The following is a 23431-nucleotide window of genomic DNA, read 5'->3' on the forward strand; positions in this document are numbered from 1 at the left end:
TCACTCTTTCATGAACTGAGTTGGAGTTTTTTCCGTTCCTCTCATCCAGGGGGTGGGGGTAAACATTCTCATATGTGTGCTTAAAACACCAAGTGGCACTCAAACAGCAGGAATGGAAAGCATTCAATCACCTCCTTGGGAACGGTGCTCTTGCGCACACATGCATGCACCCACTACCGTCTTGTGATGAAGGCTTCTGACCTATACGCCACAAGCACAAGTGACATATCCCCGCCATGAACAAAACAATCCCATAAAACCTAAGCATGTGATTAACACTGACTGTTCCACATCTTACAGCCCAGCTCTCTCAACGAGTCAAGTCTTCCATAAATACACCAGAGCTACTTGAACCCAAGGAGAAGACTCCAGAGCTATCCATCATTATCAAGCATGGGAAAGAAACCCTCCCACCCCAAATGGTGCCCACTTCAGAATCTGTTTTACCACATTAACCCTAATGCTTCAATGGACTGGATGGATGGGATGTGCAGCTCATCTGTACTCTCAGTCCCTAACTGCTGCAGAAGTCCAAGGTTGGTAAGAGATGCTTAACGCCACGGGATGACCTTTCTGCCACCCAGAGACCGGCAGCTGCCAGAGCGTGTCAGTCGACTGGACCTATCAGACTGCTGTAACTGCTGGTGAGCTTGTGTGGGCTGGCGAAGGTATCGTGGCAACAGCCTGGGCAGCAGGCTAGGCCGCTCCTCTTTTAGTAGGCCCAGACTTTTCAAATATGGCAGGCAGGACGGGGGAAGGCACCGAAGGAGGCGCCTGGCGAGTGCAAGTACCTGCGCATTGGCCTGGTCTGTCAAAAGCATAAAGGGACGGCTAATGAGTTTCCACAGGGGCCTCCGCATTTTGCCCTTGGCATGAAGGGACTTGGCCAGTACTGGGATTTGACTGCGGTAGTTGCCACGTCGGGTTTTGGGAAAGAGGTCATAGAGACTCTTCTCAGTGACCACCCCGAGTTTCTGAAAGACAGCAAAGAGGGGCAGGGGCAAGCGGAAAAGAAAGCGCACCCAGAGCCGGTTGGCTTTTCGGGGCAGGTCATTCACAAAACCCCTTGCTGGCTTCACCACCAACACAACAAAGAGGTAGAGGGACAGGAAGAGCGATGGGGAAGAGAGGAAATAAGCTGAAACAAGGGAAGCAGGCACATAATAGAGGCCCAGGCGGAAGGACAAGGCCAAGACAGCCAGGCTGCATCCACATTTGGCCAGGAAGATGTAGAAAGTCAAGGACACAGCAAAGAAAGAGTGCAAAAGAAAGTAAGAGGAGAGCAAGGCCACAGCCACTACCTCAGCCGAAACGAGGAAGGCTGCCAGGACAGAGTCGGAAGGCGAGCTGGAGCGGGTCTTACGATTCTGATCTAGGGCCAGTACAACAACCAGAAGCAGCAGTTGCAGGATGAAGCTGGGGTAGGCAGCGACCGAGACCGAGAGCATGATGCAGGTGAAATGAGAAAGCAGGGAGGGCAGGGCAGAGGGTACCCCAGAGGGTGATGGCTGAGGGGGAGAAGGGGGCCGGGGTGGGTGCAGTTCATCAAAGTCTTCAAGGGTGGATGGGAACAGGAAGGCATCTTCCGTGTCAGCCCACCACGCGGGGTAGGAGTCTGCAGTGTTGGGAGGCTCTTGATAGCTTATTAGCTCAGAGGGGCAACCATCTGCAATTCCTCTCTGTAGGTCGTCCTCATCATCATCCTCCTCCTCCTCCTCCATACCCAATGGCCCTGCTCTGTTTAAATCATCCTCAGGAGCAGCAGCGGCAGCTCCTTCCTCGCCTGCACCATCCTGTACAAGGGAAGGCTGAGTCTCACCCTCGCCCTCCTCTTCCAAAGGCAATTCCTTGTAATCTCCCCCCTCTGCATGCTGCTGCTCACTGTTGTCCTCCTCCTCCTCCACCTCCTCTAGCTGCCCACCCTCCTCGTCACTCACTTTAAGGCTCTTCGGCTGCTGCCTCACTTCCACAGCGTGCTTCTGCCGCAGCTCCTGCTCCCGACGCTTGTTATACTCCTGCTGGTTGTTCAGTTCAGTCTGATGCTGCAGCCGGATGAGCTCTGCACGAGTGCGCTGCACGGTGCTCAAGTGTCGGAACTCCAGCTCCTGTGTGGACTCGTGGTGTCGAAGCAGCATAGCACACTCCAGGTCTTTCTGGGTCTGCTTTTTATTCAGTTCCTGAAAAGCAGAGTCAAAGGTCAGCTTTCAGTGAGAGATGCCGGGAGTATGAGAAGACTACACTGGAAGAGGGTTATGGGGTATACCTCTCTCAACAGGTCCTGCTCCAGGTTGTGGCGGGCCAGCAGCATCTTTCTCTTATACTGTCGACACTGCAACTCATAGTATTGCCTTTGGCGACGAAGCAGATTGGCTTCTTCCTCAGCTTGGTAGTGTTGCATGGTTTCCTTCTGCCTTAATAGCCATTCCTGCTTCTCACGCTTTGGCGTACTCTGATTTTCCTGCAGCTCCTACAACACAAGTAAACTATTAATACCGTGAGGGCTGCATCGCACAATCACCTGCCAAAAGTAACCTCCAGCACACCTCTTTGAGCTGCTCCTTACGCATCCTGTACTGTCGCTTCTGTGACTCTAACAAGCCAGTTAACTCTTTCTTCTGCTGGCCAAGGATGTGCTGCTGAAATTTCTTCTCCTCTGTGTATGCAGCTTTAGTCTGAAAGTCCAGACAAATATAACCAACATTTCAGCCTCACCCACCTGAAACCTCCAAGCACTCACGTCACATTGGAAGGGATTATTTGCCATCAGGTAACATACTTAAATAATGAACCCGTATCACAACACGCAAGTCATATAATCGAATCAAATGCATCTCTCACCTCCTTCTCCAGTATGGCCTGGTGCTTTTTGCCCAGCTTGTCTGCCTCTCCAACAAAATTGTTTCTCTGGGTCTCGAGCTCCTTGTCCAACCTGAGTTGATGCTCATCCATCTCAGCTTTCAGCTTGTTCTCCAGGGCCATCAGCTGTTTCTGATGCTGGCGTCGCATTCGCTTGTAGCCAGACATTTGTTCCCTTAGAGCAGAGCCTTGCTCATGTTCCTGGATTTGGCGAGTCACCTAAAAGGGGGTCAAGATACAAATCAGAAGTAGCCTTCAGGGATCATGGTCACTTGCTGTTACATGTCACCTAGGCGGTTTGTACAATACTTCCAGTACTTCACAAGGGTGTACATGTGTCACTAGTGATGAACATTTATAAACAAGCTCTATATGTTTCTTGTATTTTTTTCTTCCCACCCAGGTCTCTTTTTCATCCTTCATCATTTGTGTAAATTAAATGCCCTGTTAACAGCTACGTTATCTTTAGGTGTCGAGTGTAGACAGCCATGTGATCCAATCGATATATATATATATATATATATATATATATATATATATATATATATATATATATATATATATACTGTGTCACTGTGCATTCCATAAGCTTTACAATCAAGTATTGTATTAGTCCCACATAAAAAAAACACCATAAATAACTTTTTAAAATGTACACTGGCACACAGTTATGTTGGGTAGGTGCCAATGTTATTAAGATTGAATAAAAATATCTTTAATAAAGTTAGTCATTATTTTCAGGCAAATGATGGAAGTTGCATATACTGTAATACTTATACTGTATAACTCCTTTATAACAAAGACAGCATAAAATGTGCTGTGAAGCATGTGGGAGTTCAAGTACCTGTCCCTAGAGCGCACATTGAGCAACCTTCAGTTGCCGGTTATTGATACCATGTGTACTGTAGAATGCAAAGTTAAACTAGTACCAAGGTATTTCATATGTACTGTACTTATTCTAACATTTTTATAAAGTAAAACATATACATTTCAAAATATATGTTACAAAACACAAAGCAATATATTTAGAAATTAAAGAGCAGATGACAAAGAAGGCAGAGGCAAGAGAAAAGAAATGCCATGACAGAATCACTGGGCTAAACAGCTGGCCATTAAAGAAGCCAATGTGGACCGTGGAAGACCAGGCATACATAAGGATCTTGCTAGCAATTCGGAGTCCCTTCTCCTCTGCTGAAGTGCAGTGGCTTATCTCCTTAACGACCCCGACACAGTTCAGCTCATTTTAGTTGGGAAAAGTGAGGCAGATGGTGTTGCCTCTGACCCCAAGTGAGCGGTGCAAGGCAGAGCCAGTGGCGAGAATTTACAGACACGAGATAAGGCAGATTAGAGTGTTGCTGGATGAGCACTGAAACCTGCTATCAGAACTCGGTAGCGTAACATGGTTGGGGTTTCACCTTAGAGTCTCCACAGCATTTATTTTATATATTACACACACACATACCCATATACATATATACACATACATATATACAATATATATAATATAATAAATATATATTTTTATATATATATATATATATATATATATATATATATATATATATATATATATATACACACACACATATACACTGCTCACAAAAATTAAAGGAACACTTTAAAGAAACACATTAGATACATCAGATCTCAATATGAAGTTGGATATCTATACAAATAACGACAGGGCAATGTCTTAGGAACAAAAGTCTTTTAATGGAAATAAAAGTTTTCTGCCTACAGAGGGCTCAATTGTGTAGACACCCTAAAATCAGAGTGAAATGAAGATGTGGCAGGCTAGTCCATTTTTCAAAAACTTAATTTCTGCTACTCAAAATGCTTTTCAGTATCTTGTGTGGCCCCACAGCTTGTATGCATGCTTGACAACGTCGGGCATGCTCCTAATGAGACGACGGATGGTGTCTTGTGGCATTTCCTTCCAGATCTGTATGAGGGCATCCCTGAGCTGTTGTACAGTCTGAGGAGCAACCTGGCGCCTAATGGACCGAAACATAATGTCCCACAGATGTTCTATTGGGTTTAAGTCAGGGGATCGTGAAGGCCATTCAATTGTTTCAATTCCCTCATCCTCCAGGTACTGCCTGCATACTCTTGCCACATGAGGCCGGGCATTGTCATGCATTAGGAGGAAACCAGGACCTACTGCACCAGCGTAGGGTCTGACAATGGGTCCAAGGATTTCATCCTGATACCTAATGGCAGTCAAGGTGTCTTTGTCTAGCTTGTAGAAGTCTGTGCGTCCCTCCATGGATATGCCTCCAAGATCATCACTGACCCACCACCAAACTGGTCATGCCGAATGATGTTACAGACAGCATAACATTCTCCATGGCTTCTGCTGACCCTTCAACGTCTGTCACATGTGCTCAGGGTGAACCTGCTCTCATCTGTGAAAAACACAGGGTGCCATTGGTGGACCTGACAATTCTGGTATTCTATGGTAAATGCCGATTGAGCTCCACTGCGCTGGGTTGTGAGCACAGGGCCCACTAGAGGACGTTGGGCCCTCAGACCACCCTCAAGTCTGTTTCTGATTGTTTGGTCAGAGACATTCACACCAGTGGCCTGCTGGAGGTCATTTTGTAGAGCTCTGGAAATGCTCATCCTGTTTGTCCTTGTCCAAAGGAGCAGATACCAGTCCTGCTGATGGGTTAAGGACCTTCTATGGTCCTGTCCAGCTCTCCTAGACTAACTGCCTGTCTCCTGGAATCTCCTCCATGCCCTTGAGACTGTGCTGGGAGACACTGCAAACCTTCTGACAATGACACACATTGATGTGCCATCCTAGAGAAGTTGGATTTCCTGTGCAACCTCTGTAGGGTCCAGGTATCGCCTCATGCTACCAGTAGTTACACTGACCATAGTGAAATGCAAAACTAGTGAAAAACAGTCAGAAAAGATGAGGAGGGAAAATGTCAGTGGCCTCCACCTGTTAAACCATTCCTGTTTTGGGGGTCATCTCATTGTTGCCCCTCTAGTGCATCTGTTGTTAATTTCATTAACACCACAGCAGCTGAAACTGATTAACAACCCCCTGTGCTACTTAACTGACCAGATTAATATCCCATAAGTTTCAGTGACTTGATGCTATACTCTGATTAAAAAGCGTTCCTTTAATTTTTTTGAGCAGTATATATATATATATATATATATATATATATATATATATAGTGGGAAGCAGCCCGGTCACAGACAGACGGACATCATTTCAAGTCCAACACACGTTTATTTACACAATAAAGTAGTGCACAAACCCAGTGCCGCAGCATCAATCACCCCAACAGTCCAGGTCTCTGTCCACAATGCCTTTCCTTCAGACCGCCTCCTTCTCTCTCTCCAGACCTCGTCCTCTTCAACCCGACTCCAGCCCTGAATGAAGGGAGGCAGCCCCTTTTATGTCCCCCCCCTATATATATATATATATATACCCGCTTTTCACAGCAGAGAAGTAGTGTGTTAAAGAAGTTATGAAAAAGGAAATATTTTTAAAATAACGTAACGTGATTGTCAATGTAATTGTTTTGTCACTGTCATGAGTGTTGCCGTCATCAAGGATTTGATTCTCATTATTTCTTTCAATCAGGTTCGTATTTGGAGGATGTGTTGTTATGAGGTTACATTCCGTGTTTGTCAACCATTGTAAAGATAACAGGTTTCATTCATCGAAGTGATCACCACCCAAATCACTACTCGTGAATGTAAGATGTTTAACAGGCATTCCCGATATTAACTTGTGCTAAACGTACCATGGTGTGACGTAAGCGGAGCCGACTGTAAAAAGGCAAGGAGGCGCGTATTTTGAACGAAAAGGGAGAAGACAGCGAAGGAGTGGAAAAGTGAGAAGGAAAACTGTTTAAATAAACAGCTAGGAAGGTGAATGGAAAGAAGGCAGCGGTAAAGCAAGGAAGACTTCGTAATAAGGACGGTTCGGTGCACGTAGAAGGTGTAACAATAAGATTGTTAAGCCTTATGATAATGTTCCAGAACGGAGGATTTAGAGACACGCACTGAGAGCTACTGTTTCGTTTATTTTCGGGTTGTAATGTTCATCAGATTTACGTATCATCTGGTCCATTGGCGGACCGTGCATCTCACACCTAGGCCTTCAGTAGTGCTCCGTCTGAATCAACCTGCCCCTCAAAAACTAATTTATGGTTATAAAAACCATCTTAATATGCAGAAATACAATGTAAAGAGCCACTGCATCGCAGATAGATAACTCCTGTAGCCACAATAAATGCCTTTAGTGAATAGACAAACCAGGGGTCAACAAGTTCCTTTCTACTGCAGCTACAGCTAAAGCCGCGACACACATAAAAAACATTAATAATAACTCATAAACTTGCAATATTATTATTTAGGAAAATCACAACATTTTACTCACCAAAAATTCGGATTATTTGTAAACAAAATCCATCCTCCTCTCTTTCCTCAAAAACAGTTCAATTAATATGTCGTACGGATTATCTGTGCGCTTCAGTTCCACCAAAAAGTCCCTTTCTATCCCCATCGAATTTAATGCTGAAAGTCAAACCTGCCCTGTCTATTTCTGGCATAAGTTTGAATTCGCTTTAGAGCTGAAAATGTCCGCTCGACAGAAGCAGTATACACGGGAATGGTCACCGTTAAATATACCAATGTGAACAGCTGCCCCATGCTCTCATTCAGATTTTTCTGATGAAGGAAGTCAAGGAGATCAGTGGGAGATTTCCCTGCAAAATCATCCATGGCATACATTACAGTCAGTTCTGTTTTTAGCCGAGACAGATCAAAAACTGCTCCGTGGCTCTTGTGTTAAACTGGAGAAGGCTGCATGCGTGAAATTTTTCTTGTATTCCCGAAACTTCTGGGGGTCGAGGAGTATGACAAACATCAGTTTTTCATGGTCTTGAAATCTGGTTTGTGTCTGGCAAATAATATTGTCCAGAATCCTGCCATGGAGTTGGTGGTAGTGTGCGTGAGGATCTTGCGCTCGAAGCGCCTGCAGTGCGTTCAGTGGTCTCGTTGAGTTCCTCATATCGGCTTCTATCCAATCAATAGGTCTGAATACGGTGACGTTGCCGTACGCCTGCTAGAGGGCCCTACTGACACCAACTCAAAATCTGATTGGTTGAAGCAACAGTTTAATCGACATTTATTCTGTGTTAGAGGGCCTGCAGAACGGATTGTGAAGGCCTCTCTGCCTGGCAACAAATGATGGCTGAAATGTGATTGGTTAAATGCTTTAATACGAAAATACATGTCTGGAAGCAGCACAACCATCGGATTAAACTTGTATCTCACGAATATCTAGTGCAATCTTGCGATGTCCACAGCTTTATTTAATTTTAGATCAGATCCGGCACTTAAAAGTTTCTCGCACTTTCGCTGAGGGAGGGTTTCCGCAGTAGATGCACTTATGAATATGCTAAGCACAGTCCTTCACCCGCGAATATTGACCTTATATGGGCAGGCACTCAATTACGTGGGAGGCGTGATGATGCGAGACGCAACTCCGCCTCACACGGCGACCAAGCTACAGGCTATGGCCATATCTATACAGTATATGGACGAAAGTAGGTTCCAGTTATGACCGTTACGCGTACAACTTTGAAATGAAACCTGACTAATTTTTGTAAGTAAGCTGTAAGGAATGAGCCTGCCAAATTTCAGCCTTCCACCTACACGAGAAATTGGAGAATTAGTGATGAGTGAGTCAGTGAGGGCTTTGCCTTTTATTAGTATACTAGCAAAATACCCGCAGATGGAGAAGTAGTGTGTTAAAGAAGCAGTGAAAAGAAAAGGAAACATTTTGAAAATAACGTAACATGATTGTCAATGTAATTGTTTTGTCACTGTTGTGAGTGATGAGTGTTGTCATATATATATATATATATATATATATATATATATATATATATTTATTTATTTATTTACACACACACATAAACATATATATATATACATATCTATACATATACACATACACACACACACATATATACACACAAATACACACACACACATATACATATATATATATATATATATATATATATATATATATATATATATATATATATATATATATATATATATACATACATATCTACATATATACACACACAGCTATTTTGTATCAGTGCAATACGCTGCTTGTTAAAACGGATGACTGCCGCTCTTACGTGCAAGTCTGCGTGGATATTATGAACTATCGTATTTGTTCAAGTTCTATTTAAATTTTAAATAGAAGGAATTTTTATTTAGTCGACAGAAATATCTTTGGTAGGAATGGTAAAACAGACAGGAATATTATTCCTGAATAAATCAACTCAAACCTTAAACAACTTATAATATTTTGCTCTCCATAAAAATATATCCTGTCTAAATTATACAAGTTAGAAATAAAGTAAACGTTAAAAGAACAAACATTCAAGTTTCTTTACTCTTATGTAATTTTATATAAAAAAAAACTTAGATTTTAAATATCCCAAAAGATTTTGCTCTCCATAAAAATATATCCTGTCAAAATTATACAAATTCAAATATGAACATGCTGCATAACAAAACCTGGAAATATAAATAAAATGTGTTCCTTTCAGCAATAACAATCAAATCATTCAGTTGTCTTTGCTCATATGTCATTTTAGAGCTGGACGCCTGGCATCTTTTTTTGGCCACAGGTTCGTTTCTGTTTGCTGTGAGGTTCTGTGTTGTGGAGATTCTCAGGATGGATTGCAGGTGCTCATCAGTGAGGTGACTCCTGTGTGCTGTTTTGTTAGTCTTCATCACTGAGAAGAGCTTCTCACACAGATATGTGCTACCAAACATGCACAAGGTTCAAGCCGCATGTAGACAGACTTTTTTTGTTCTTCAAAGTCACCAAAGCGCCGTGCAAACTCAGTGCGCTCAGTTTATCAGCAAAGTCGTGATTTGGGAACACCGTAGTGCGACTTGGTTCAACATTACTTGGCAACAGGGAAAGTGGGGCAAGTTGCACTGGTGCATTTGTGTCTTCCATAAAAATAGCTTCACTTGAAATCGTGATTTTGCACGGGTAAAAATGTCTGCTGAAGTGTCAGATTCTTATTTAACTCTTCTGCTTTCTGTATCTTGTGCATTGCATTCAGGTCTTTCAGGTTACCCTGATGTTTTGTCTCGTAGTGCCGTCTTAGATTAAATTCTGTAATTACAGCCACATTAGCTCCACAAATGAGACACACGGGTTTATCAGCAATGTCAGTAAACATATACTCAGCCTCCCATCGGTTTTTAAAGGCTCTATGTTCAGAATCACCTTTCTCTTTGGCATCGTGTGGCTAGCTTCGCAAGAACTAGCAGCAACATAAGCTAGACTTGATTAACGCGGTAAGTGTTCGGCAAGGCAGCTGAAGCGCTGCATTATGGGATCTGTAGTTTATTGTGTTACCAGCGCTTCATATCCCCGGGCCATTAATAACAATAATACAGTATATTTGAGTTTGACACATATGGACTAAATAGAACTTGAAAAGATATATTTTTTCAAATGTGATCGCGCAATTCAGATAGAGTTGACGCAAGACTACAGCCTGCATGCCTCAATAAGTCATCCTCCGCTCGCTCTTACTTTTTACCGTTCATCTAATGAATACACTGAGTATGGCTTTACCAAAACAATCATTGATGGCGAATAAAGTATCCATTATTCGAGTATGTAGATCGGGATATATATATATATATATATATATATATATATATATATACACCGCGTATCGCAGCGGAGACGTAGTGTGTTAAAAAAGCTATGAAAAAGAAAAGGGAACATTTTAAAAATAACATAACATGACTTTCAATATACAGTATTTGTTTTGTGAGTGTTACTGAGTGTTGCTGTCATCAAGGATTTGATTCTCATTATTTCTTTCAATCAGGTTCGTATTTGTAGGATGTGTTGTGTTCAAGTTACATTCCGTGTTTGTCAATCGTTGTAAAGATGACAGGTTTTTTCATCGATTCGTTTCTTACTGCATCAATAAACAGCTCGTCTTCTTCTTTATCCGAGACCTGACACACTGCATGCACGGGTTTTTTTTTTACACTGTCTTCCTTTAGCGGGACATTGACTTTTTCCACCGTGTGCTTTGTTTCCACAGTAGCAGCATTTATGAATATGCTTGTATGTATCAGACGCTTCATATTTTTTGCTGCCTTTTCAATTGTGTAATTCGGTTTTTGTTCAGCGCTCTTTGGAACTGTTGCTTTTATCTGTGCACTGCATCAGTTCACGTGAGCCACTCGGTGTACATGCATCGAAGTTTCCCAGCTGTGCTGGTGCCATCTCGTGCTATGTCCATGGCTGTATTTAATGTTACCTTAGTCCTGGCACTTAAAACTTTCTCTCGCAGTTTCGCTGAGTTTGTGTCAAACACCACCCTGACCATCTCATCTTCCTCTGCATAAGCACAGTCCTTCACCCGTGAATATTTACTTGTGGCAGTTTGCTATTGGATTGCCGCTGACGGACGGCCTTATATGGGTAGGCACTAAATTACAAACGCCAGCGGCAGCCTGTCTATGAACTTAATTTAAAGTGTAGGTTTACATCGTGCTTTGTTTCCGAAGTAGCAGAACTCATGAATATGGTTTTATATGTCACTCGCTCGCTTCTTATTGTTTCGCTGCCTTCTCAATTATATAATGCATGTTTTCTTCAGCGCTTTTTGGGCCTCCTCCTGGTTTTCTACATACTGCGTGATTACGTGGAAGGCGTGATGATGTCACACGAAACTCCGCCCCCACGGGTTTCAAGCTCATCTCCATTACAGTAAATGGAGAAAAACAGCTTCCAGTTATGACCATTGCTGGGGTTGAAGAGAGAGAAGGGACAGCCGGAGTGCTTCCAGGGATACAGCCGGCACTTCCGCCACACTGGGGCGCGTCGGTGGAAGATTGCCGGAGCACACCTGGCGCACATCCAGGGGGACATAAAAGGGGCTGCCTCCCTTCATTTAGGGCTGGAGTCGGGTTGAAGAGGACGAGGTCTGGAGAGAGAGAAGGAGGCGGTCTGAAGGAAAGGCATTGTGGACAGAGACCTGGACTGTTGGGGTGATTGATGCTGCGGCACTGGGTTTGTGCACTACTTTATTGTGTAAATAAACGTGTGTTGGACTTGAAATGATGTCCGTCTGTCTGTGACCGGGCTGCTTCCCACTATATATATATATATATATATATATATATATACATATATATATATATATATATATATATATACATATACATATACATATACATATACATATATATATATATATATACACACACACACACACACACACACACACAGCGCATCACTTTTTCCACATTTTGTATGTCACAGCCTTATTCCAAAATGGATTTAATTCATTTTTTTTCCTCAGAATTCTACACACAACACCCCATAATGACAATGCGGAAAAAGTTTACTTGAGATTTTTGCAAATTTATTACAAATCAAAAAATTGAGAAAGCACATGTACATAAGTATTCAAAGCCTTTGCCATGAAGCTCAAAATTGAGCTCCGGTGCATCCTGTTGCCCCGATCATCCATGAGATGTTTCTGCAGCTTCATTGGAGTCCACCTGTGGTCAATTCAGTTGATTGGACATGATTTTGAAAGGCACACAGCTGTCTATAAAAGGTCCCACAGTTGACAGTTCATGTCAGAGCACAAACCAAGCATGAATTCAAAGGAATTTTCTGTAGACCTCCGAGACAGGATTGTCTCAAGGCACAAATCTGGGGAAGGTTACAGAAAAATTTCAGCTGCTTTGAAGGTCCCAATGAGCACAGTGACCTCCATCATCCGTAAGTGGAAGAAGTTCGAAACCACCAGGACTCTTCCTAGAGCTGGCTGGCCGGCCATCTAAACAGAGCAATCGGGGGAGAAGGGCCTTAGTCAGGGAGGTGAACAAGAACCCGATAGTCACTCTGTCAGAGCTCCAGAGGTCCCCTGTGGAGAGAGGAGAACCTTCCAGAAGGACAACCATCTCTGCAGCAATCCACCAATCAGGCCTGTATGGTAGAGTGGCCAGATGGAAGCCACTCCTTAGTAAAAGGCACATGGCAGCCCGCCTGGAGTTTGCCAAAAGGCACCTGAAGGACTCTCAGACCATGAGAAACAAAATTCTCTGGTCTGATGAGACAAAGATTGAACTCTTTGGTGTGAATGCCAGGCATCACGTTTGGAGGAAACCAGGCACCGCTCATCACCAGGCCAATACCATCCCTACAGTGAATGTATGGTGGTGGTGGCATCAGGAACTGGGAGACTAGTCAGCATGAAGGGAAAGATGACTGCAGCAATGTACAGAGACATCCTGGATGAAAACCTGCTCCAGAGCGCTCTTGACCTCAGACTGGGGTGATGGTTCATCTTTCAGCAGGACAACGACCCTAAGCACACAGCCAAGATATCAAAGGAGTGGCTTCAGGACAACTCTGTGAATGTCCTTGAGTGGCCCAGACTTGAATCCGATTGAACATCTCTGGAGAGATCTTAAAATGGCTGTGCACCGACGCTTCCCATCCAAACTCATGGAGCTTGAGAGGTGCTGCAAAGAGGAATGGGCCAAACTGGCCAAGGATAGGTGTGCCAAGCTTGTGGCATCAGATTTAAAAAGACTTGAGGCTGGAATTGCTGCCAAAGGTGCATCGACAAAGTATTGAGCAAAGGCTGTGAATACTTATGGACATGGGATTTCTCAGTTATTTTATTTTTAATAAATTTTGCAAAAACCTCAAGTAAACTTTTTTCACGTTGTCATTATGGGGTGTTGTGTGTAGAATTCTGAGGGAAAAAAATGAATTGAATCCATTTTGGAATAACGCTGTAACATAAAATGTGGAAAAAGTGATGTGGTGTGAATACTTTCCGGATGCACTGTATATATGTATACACACACATTATATTTAAAAAGCAGGACTAGGGTTGGTATTCAGCAGTTGCAATCATGCTAATAAATGACATCTGGTAACAAAATTGAACAAAATGCCAGTACTGTAGCGTTTTAAAAAATGTGTTTTTTCAATACTGGTATATCGCACAGTGAATGCAGTGGAGTCATGAAATAATTTTGGGGGGGTGGCGTTAGCAACCCTGGAGACATAGCACCCACCCTACCCCTCCACCTCCTATTGTTACAATGCAGATCTGTACTCCTCATATTGTACATGAAACTCCGCCAATAAAGTTCACTATAAGCAAATGAAATCCTGTAAAGCCTCTGCTTCATTAACTGAGGTGTTACTGCAGGTTGGTGGTAAACTTAGCCAAACCAAGGAGTTATTCTGGAGCAACTGGCACCAGCTTATAGTCAATGAACAGACAGCTCTGTTTTAATCAAAGACACAAATTTGTGATGACTAGGACCTTTTTCAGAATAGTTAAATGCCTGTAATTTGAAGCACAATAGGGAAAAAGACCATGTTATATTAACTTTAAGAATTGGATTAAAAAAAAAATAAAAGTCACTGCCACCTGTAGCAGTAGCACACATTAAGGAGGTAAATAGTTAACACTGCTCTGTTGCAGTTTGTACAAATAACTTAAGGGACCACAAGCTCTGTAAAGTCCCATTTAAAACTTCTTTGGGGACTCCCCAACTCAATCTTTCCAAAATAAAATGTGTAAGGCTGATGGTTACAGCAGTGCCCACTGTGTTCACATATCATGTAAAGCTAAATGAACCACATATTAGGAAACAAAAGATCTTTGTGCCCAGCCCCATAACCACACGCCTTATGGAGTTCGGTTGCCTTTGCCATCCAAGAAGTGTTTACTCAGTAACGCTCTGCAAGCAAAGTACATGACAGCACACCTCCCAGCACTCTTGGCCTATACATATGCTAATGGCAGTAAATGCCTCAAAATGCTTTGTTTGCAGACTGTGATCTACGTAAATCTCCAACAGAACAAATACTACAGGACAGCATATTCCAAAATGCTCAACTGTTAATTCCGTAGACTGGCTGTTTAACCTGTAAAGCTCCATGAGTTCATCACATGACTTGGTGCTAATTATGTACTTGTGTCATGTTTTTCCAGAGTGTGGTCATTCTCCAATATTCCATTAAACATGTTTTATCAGAGTACATATCCAATGGTTTTATGTTGCTTATTTTGTTAAAGTACACTTGTGTCACCATCTGCCATCATGCATGACGATAGCCTGTGAACCCAAACATTGCACTACAGCCAACTATTACCCACCAGCCCCCCACCACCAGAATACTTTGCCTTGCCCTGCCGATATGCACACGTAAACTACATGTAAAACGTGATAGTTAATACTGACCAAAGATGCCGTCCTAATTGTAGCAAAATGATCTCTGTTTCTGTAATATGCGCGACGCCTGGCAGCTGAAGATGCCTGTGGGGCTTCCATCTCCGGCTGGTATGGGTCATCATAAATGTTGTCATGACCCTGTAGGACAAAGAAAAAAAAATACATGTAGTCAGAGGCTGTGTGGAAATTGTACCTGCAAAAAAAAGGTAAGCACCAAGTTCAGAAGGTTGTACCAAGTAGATGGTTGCACTAACCGGAGGACGGTGTATAACAGAACTGTTGGATGTCACGGTGTGCTCTCCCTCCTGCATCATAGCAATCTCCCCACTATCATCGGAGGCATCCGCCAAACTGTTAACAGAACTACTCTGAGAGCTGGCACTAATGGACATACTGGGCACAGAGTGGGAACTTTCCATACTATTTACTGTGCATGTCCGCAATGCGTAGGGTTCCACCTCCTGCAGGGAAATGAAAATATTTGAAGAAATAATGGTGAGGGCCTGCGGTGGCAAGGGCAGTATAAATTGTTACCACAACCGCGGCCACCTGTGCATTTAAAATCACCTCTTCCTCCTCTTGGCCATCAGGAGCAGGCCCATTGTGCGTCTCCTGGAATAAGATCTTCTTCATCTTCCGATACTGCAGATTGTCCAGCTCTCTTACTGCATCCTTGGTCCTCTGGATAAGATCCATTACTACAGACATTGGCCGTTCTCGCATCAGAAACCGGTGCTGAAGGTTTTAAGAAGAGGACAGATGTGATTTAAATGAACTGGCCCAACACCACTACCATTAACCTCACCTGACAAACAACCAGAACTCAAATGTACCTTTAGAAGCACCTCAGACGTGGGACGGTCCTGAGGGATTTTCTGCAGACAGGAATCCACAAAGTTACGGAAGTAGTCAGACCTGCACAGAGACAAAAAAATAAATAATAAATAACCAGCCACAAAAAAATGGCAATTTCTCTGAAAAGCTTTCCATTCGGTTCAATGTGGATGCGCTGAACATTTTAACTTTCAACACACATCTTCAATACCATTGCATTCATGCACTAGCTCTTCACGCCCTGGCCAAGCTCAACAAACACACTGTTATACATACCAGTGATTGGACTGCAGCATGGGGGACTCATTTTGGGCGATATGGTATAAGGCACTCATTGCGTTCATGTTGAACAGTGGTGGCTTCCGCTCAGCTGTTGGGAGACAAAAAACAGATAAATGAGAGGTGGGATTTGATGACAAAGACCAAACTTTAAGAGGCAATACAATAAGTGAGATAACTTTGTTTTGTCCCAATTCATCACAGTCATGAATCTACTCACCAAGCTCAATGCAGGTAATACCCAATGACCAGACATCCACCTTCCCATCATACTGGCCCTCATCCATTGCTAAAATCACTTCAGGGGCCATCCTGTATTAAAATATGGACGGAAAGTTTGTAAGCGAGTGCTGACCAACAGAGTTACAAAACAGGCTAGCCCCCAGTGGAATCGCGAATGGCATCAACTTCTGAAGACATTTCTCCAAAAGTTGCCAGATCCCAACAAGGGGAGAGAAGAATGTAGAGGTCTCTCTCTGCATCACAGCTCAAGTCTAAATCTGCTTCCATTAACACTGCATACATTGTGCCAATCAAAAATCCAAAACAAACAACTACAAACGGCCTAATAATTACTAATGATACAAACCAAGAGAAGAACTCACCAATATGGAGTACCCACAAAGGAGTTGGCAGGAGCAACGATGGAGGCAGAGCCAAAATCACCAAGCTTTACTTGACCTGGTTCTGTCAGCAGAATATTTCCTGCCTTTACATCTCTGTAGAAAACAGACAGACACGCATGAGTAGGAAGAAATGCTTAAAGTGGTGATCCACCCTAAACTCCACCTTGAGCCCAAAAGAAATTATTATTGGGCAGCAGATGTTCTAACCATTAGACATGTGGAGAACTAGTAGGAACAAACCAGATGAATAAAGACTGCCTTCCCACCATCCTCAGATATGTGCTTACTTCCCCGTCCAGCTTTCTTTCAGAAGCCTTCATGAATATCCACATCAAAGACTGTGGCTTCGCAGTCCATGCAAAGTTTTTTTGGGGAACTGCTGCTGTGGTCTCCCCTCCCCATCAATCCCCCTCACTCTAATTACATCATATGCCTTCAAACATCTGTCATTAGACCTAACCACACATTTAAAGTCATTTTCTCATGCTTATCCAGATACACTCATTTACAGCCATACGCACATGGGGATATTAAATATTATACAAGAACCCAAACTGAAAACGGTAACTGCAACTCAAAAACCGTTCATGAAATCTGAAATACCAGCATGAAGACTAGCAAGATGATAAAATAAACCGGCTGATTAACAAATCATATGGACAAGCAGGACACATTTAACATTCCAGTCAAAAAAACACACACAAATACAGGAGTGTTGGGACTTCTGGCAATTCCAGTGACACGAACAAGCAAATAAAACTACTTAAAAAAGCAGCTCCCGCTTGTTTCTTACAAACAAAGCATGCGAGTTTTCACAGAGCAGCTGTTGCTTACCCAACAGCAAAGACCGGTAAGGCACATGTACTCTTGCAATCTGAGATCATTCTGTGCTTTCATTTGTAGACATTACCAAATGTATTCAGTAGGCTGCGCAGCAAGCGCCGTCTCAGGATGGGCAAGTGGTAGGCCTGCTGTTTGGACCTCCCAGAATCCTAAGCAAGCAGTTCCAGGAAGAGGGGAGTAGAAATCTGTCGAGCGATTCCCCAGCAGAGGCGGCTTGTACCTCGTAGTCATCAGTGAGGGGTGGCTTCTCGTTTCGTTACTACGTCTTTTTCAGCTCCTTGAGGTACTTTCATCATTACCAAAAACTGCTGGATGTTTAAGCGTAAGGTCGACGCTGCTGCACTCAATTTCATTGACTTCATATTAGTTTCAATTATTTGTATTTATGGAAATAAATTGACTGTAACGTTGCTTCAATATAATTTTAATGGTAGGTTTGAAAAGTAAAATAAGTTCCCCATTACATACATGCACACACATATACAGTGGGTATAAAAAAGAATCCCCTCCTTTAAAATATTATCTTTTTTTATGCTTTACAGCCTTAGATGAAAACACATACAAAAAACCTCTAACATCCAAGTGAAAGATATCACAGCTACAGTTCAGAAGAATTATAAAAAAAAAATCAAAAACAAGACCGACCGAGATTAATAAAGGAATGTCAATTTTTGCTTTAATGACAGCCTTGAGTCTGTTGGGATTCTTCTCTATCTAGATATTTGCCCCCCACTCTTCTTTACAGTTGAACTGTTCAAGTTCCCTCACACTGGAAGGTGAGCGTTGGTGGTCTGCTATCTTCAGATCTTTCCACAGATTTTTAGTGTGATTTAGGTCTGGGCTCTGACTGGCCACACCAGGACATTCACTTTTTTCTCCTTCAGCCACTCAATTTTGCCGTGTGCATCGAGTCGTTGCCTTTTTGAAAGGTGAACCTTCTACCAGTCTTCAACTTTCTGGCAGGAGGTAGCAGGTTTTCCTCAAGAAATTGACAGGATTTTGCCCCATCCATTTTTTAGCCTAACGAGAGCCCCAGGCCCCCCACACTTTACTGTAGGTATGTTGTGCTGTGGATGGTGAGCTGCATTGGTGTACCGTTTGGTATTGAGGTCAAATAGTTTGATTTTGGTCTCCTCTGACAATAAAGACCTTTTTCCTCTTGGCATCAGAATCTTCAAGGTGGCAAAGCTCAAACGAACCTTAATGTGGCCTTTTTTGAGAAGTGGCTTATTCCTTGTGACCCTACCGAACAAGCCACAATTGTGGAGCACTTGTGAAATTGTTGTCACATGCACACCATTAATGGCCACTCTTTGCCATAAATCCTGTCAACTCCTTCAAAGTGGCCTCTCTTATCAGTTTCCTCCTTGCTCTTCCATCCAATTTAGAGGGACGGCTGGATCCACGGAGGGTCCTAGTAGAACCAAACACTTCTTTATGATGGACTTTACTGAGCTCCTTGGGATTGATAAAAACTTTGAGATCTCCTGCCTTATGTCTGTCCACAACTCTGCGATCTTTTGAAAGTGGCTCACCACCCACAGTCAGCTTCACTAATCACACTCATTACAACTGATCACAGGTTGAAGGAAGCCAGTAATCATGGTCTGCAATGGAAATGGTGGGTACCTACACCAGATAGTGGGTACCGTAGGGTTGGGTGGGGTGGTGATCATTTATTAATCTCAGAATTTCTTGTTTTTGATTTTTTATCAATTTTCTGAACTGTAGCTGTGATGCCTTTCACTTGGATGTTAGAGGTTGCATTGAGTAAGTAAAGCTGGAAAAAATATTAAGTTTATGTGTTTTAATTTAACGCAGTAAGGCAAAAAAAAAAAAGGAATATTTGGGGTTTCTTTTCTATACTCACTGTATATGGTCTCTTATTCCAGTTCAAAGCAGTGAGTTTCCTGTATTTAACTATATTATATTAAGTGTTTGATACCGATATTGTTTTGTACATTTGATTGTTTTTGCCTTTTCTGTGTTGTTCATTTTATAAATTCTGTGAAGAACTTTGAGCGTGAAAAGGGCTCTACATAAAAACATATAAATTAATTATTATTATTATTATTATTATTACACAACACCTGCCTGTATGCAGAAAAAAAACACAAGATATTAAAAAAAGAAGCCAATAAAAGATTTCTGTGCCAACATTGCTATACATTTTATGCATTGATAAATAAATTCACTGAGTTTATTCCTCCCTGAAGGAAAAATACAAAGCATGTGAAATCAAATGAAAAAGGTCAAATAACTGACATTTTATAAAAAATGGAAAACAGAAAGCATAATGCATAATTTAAAATATGCATCTCCTTTTTTTTACTACACATTCAAATTTTCTCAAATACAATCTACTATATTATTAAAAAACAATCTGTTCATGGACTCCACCTGTGTACAAAATTAGAGGCTCACCTACTGTCTGTATTACAAATGAGGAAGACTCCAGCATCCTGATTATTGAGAATCAAAGTCTTGGGTAGAAGATGACACCATTTCAAAGATGCTGATCAGCACCGAGAGCTCAATTTAATCCATTATATGAAGAGGCGAGAGCGCGCGCAAACACACACACACACACGCACAAAAAGAGAGCTGCTCGGAAAAAGGTCCATTTTAGAAAAGCTCACTCTGAACACACTACTGAAGTCAGCAGCTGTAATTAAAGAGGATGTTTTTGGCAGAAGTCTAATATTTAAGAAAAGCTGGAATGGAGACCTTTCGAAAAGGGGAGGAGTCAAACTTTGAAAAGCTGCCAATTACCGTTAACTTGGAGCGTCTTTGTTAATCGTCCTCGTCATTTGAGCTAATGATTGAATGTAGAGTTCACTCTGAAGTTCTTAGGTGAAAAATAATAAAAGTTAAAACTAAAAACTGAGTTTCTCCAACAACCCCTTACCGTCACAGTATGTGAATGAGAATATGCCTGTGTCACCTGTAGTGTGCAGAATCACTAATGGCAAAAGACAAACTCTGCAGAAATTTGACACATAAAAAATTATCTATTATAATAATATTATCTAATATTAATTATCTAATTTATTAATATTATCCAATTTATTTAAATCACTGTAAAAAATGGATGTGAAAATTTCAATTTTTAAAACATTTGACATGGTTAAAGATTTTTAAAAGTAACATTATACTGTGCTCAACTTGATTTTCATCATTACAAAAAAAAACAACTAGGAATTAAAGGACTGAAATTCCAATAAACTAACCATCAGGAGTATGTCACAATGTCTGCGGACTCTACACATCGCCACTGTTTGAGCAGATGCTGTATTCATTGTACGTTTAACGGGTACGACCGCCCCATGCACAGAGTACACTCAAATTCTCGCTGCCCCTCTCGTGCATCACGGTGACGAGTATACCTGGGAAATGTCACGTAGCTGATGTGCATTCATTTTAATTACTTGAGTTTAGTTTGTTAGGGTCGGGTTAAGTCTGCACAATCGGCTTAAGAGGGTGGTGCCCCCTAATGCTGCAGTGAAGCAGCCGGTGGGACTATTCAGTGAGGTCTATATAGGAGCCTAGAAGGCCTCATTTTATATATTAGGCCAATTTACTAATAACAAAAAGCAGATGAAAGTGCACCAAATAAAAAAGCTGCTGACAGTTTTTCATTAGCTTGTGGAAAAGGGACTCAAACCCAAGACCCCACAAAACAGCAGGAGCACCTCTGTCGCATGTCACATTAAATGCAAGCAAAGAACTGAGAGCTAACTCCATAACTCCAAAATGACACTCAACCATATTGATCATCAAGACGCCTGTACACGAGGAAGTAAACTGACCCCTCACTCTGTCCAATGCTGAAATTAAGGTTGAATGGCGTAAAATGAACAAGAACTCCTACAAGAAAGTAAACACCACCCTTTATGGGACGGTGGCTAAAGTTGTGGTCACATCACATAACCTTTGGGCAGAGTGTATGTCAGAGTGGCTGATCACAGCCACTGATCTCATCGCCGCACCACCATGTCAAGTTAAACAACTAAAAATCACAACCCATGTCCCATTTACCAACCAAGCGCTGATCTTCTTGCACAGTTGTGCTTGCTCCTTTTTCTGACAGCCAATAAACAGCATGCTGCCTGATGCAGCCAGCGTTTTACAGAAGCTTAACAGCTGCGAGATCAGCAGCATCTCTACCATTTATTTTTTCCATTCTGTAATAGAGACAGATAAGGTTCCCTCCTATCTGTAAGGTCCAAAGTGCGTGTTTGTTATTCCTCACGGATAAACTTTCTTCATTGTACTACCGGCTAAATGCTCAATGGTTCTCAACTCTTGCACACCGCCCCTTAGACTAAAAAAAAATCAAACCGGTTTGATTTTATCCAACCAAGTCGCAAACTAGCCAGTCTCAGTCATTAGGTATGTCGCATTATGTGGTTGTCTTCACGGATGCACCCTGCCAACTGCCTACGGTTATGTAAATGAAGGCTTCTACTAAAAATGACTGAAAAAGTTTTCTAATGTGACAAAGCCTTTAGAAGAAACTCATAACCTCTATGATAATGCACATATGTGGCAGAACGGGTGGGTCTCTGACAAAAAAAACAGAAGTTAAACTTTTCCCTAAATGTTAATTAGTATATCTGATGCAAAACAAACAGTGCACAATAGCACACCATCCCCACTATGATAACATTATTGAGAAATGGGAATCTTGTTAGGACGGACTGAAAGGTGAATGCTCTCAGTAAAGTAAAAACAAATCTCCGGATAAAACCCTGCACTCGGACAACACCAAAATGGTGCAGAGTTTTAGGTCATTGCCTTTCGAGGCAACTCAGGCCCCTTCTTCAGGCGAGATGGAATCATGAAGCCTGAGTTGCCTTGAAAGCCTGCATATTGTAATCTTTTTAGTTAGCCAATAAAAGGAGTCATTTTGCTTGACTTCTCACTACATTCGTAATGGCTAACACAGTACAACACCCTAGTACTGCAATGATAATTGGAAAGTTATGCTTTTATTCCTACAATCTTCTTCACTCCCACCAAATTTCTATATCAGGGTCTTCACCAGCTACTTAAACGTGTGCTTCGAGGTGCTCCTGATGCACAAGTCCACCTTGCTCACCAGAATGAAGACGGACACATTGAGAGCCAGGGCCAAACCCAAGTGCTTACATGGTGTGCTATCCTCCAACACCCAGCATTGCAATGTCTGAGCTGTATTAAGGTATATCTGTGATGTCCCGTCATGCCACTGAAAGACTTATTTCAAACTCCCAAGTAAGATCACCTCTGCAACGGGCATTAATACAGTCCAGGACCCAATGTTAAACAAAGCGGGTCCAGATATAGTTATACCTGGCATTTTCCAGGGCAGGACATATATATTTACATGATGCCTGGGAAGTCAATCAAGGATTATATAGTGCAGAAAGAAATGTTCTAATCAAAGTTCCTAAAAGTGTTTTTAGTAAGTCTCCACATATCTGAGTGGATTTTCCTTCAGGTACATTGGTAATCATAAGACTTCCTAAAGCAGTGAGTGACGCACCAATATTAAACAGGACAAAGTCAGTGCAGCCATTTAATTGACAGTTTCTTTTCCTTAACAGAAATATACATCATGAGTGCACAAAAGCAAAGCTGGTGTATGCCTTCATGCACACTGGCTTCCTCAGCCTTAATTAACATCTTGTAATAAGGTCAAAACT

General features: G+C 42.1%; 1 protein-coding gene across 3 annotated transcripts in view; it reads right to left on the reverse strand.

Annotated features, from left to right (window-relative positions):
* The window catches only part of taok2a (TAO kinase 2a), a 43244-nt gene that overhangs the window by 11379 nt on the left and 8434 nt on the right, over positions 1 to 23431 (reverse strand). The window contains exons 7-17 of one of the 3 annotated variants that reach the window (XM_039764874.1): positions 16881 to 16994; positions 16496 to 16587; positions 16273 to 16366; positions 15996 to 16077; positions 15730 to 15897; positions 15417 to 15623; positions 15172 to 15300; positions 2839 to 3075; positions 2544 to 2672; positions 2264 to 2467; positions 1938 to 2177 (exon numbers count right to left, since the gene is read on the reverse strand). In XM_039764874.1, coding sequence (XP_039620808.1) covers positions 1938 to 2177; positions 2264 to 2467; positions 2544 to 2672; positions 2839 to 3075; positions 15172 to 15300; positions 15417 to 15623; positions 15730 to 15897; positions 15996 to 16077; positions 16273 to 16366; positions 16496 to 16587; positions 16881 to 16994 — 1696 coding nt within the window. Of the gene's footprint in view, positions 1 to 41; positions 2178 to 2263; positions 2468 to 2543; positions 2673 to 2838; positions 3076 to 15171; positions 15301 to 15416; positions 15624 to 15729; positions 15898 to 15995; positions 16078 to 16272; positions 16367 to 16495; positions 16588 to 16880; positions 16995 to 23431 lie in introns of those variants that run through there. The other 2 variants (XM_039764872.1, XM_039764873.1) reach the window with 2 other exon arrangements.

Source organism: Polypterus senegalus, chromosome 10, assembly GCF_016835505.1.
Source record: "Polypterus senegalus isolate Bchr_013 chromosome 10, ASM1683550v1, whole genome shotgun sequence".
In the NCBI taxonomy this organism is placed as follows: Eukaryota; Metazoa; Chordata; class Cladistia; order Polypteriformes; family Polypteridae; genus Polypterus; species Polypterus senegalus.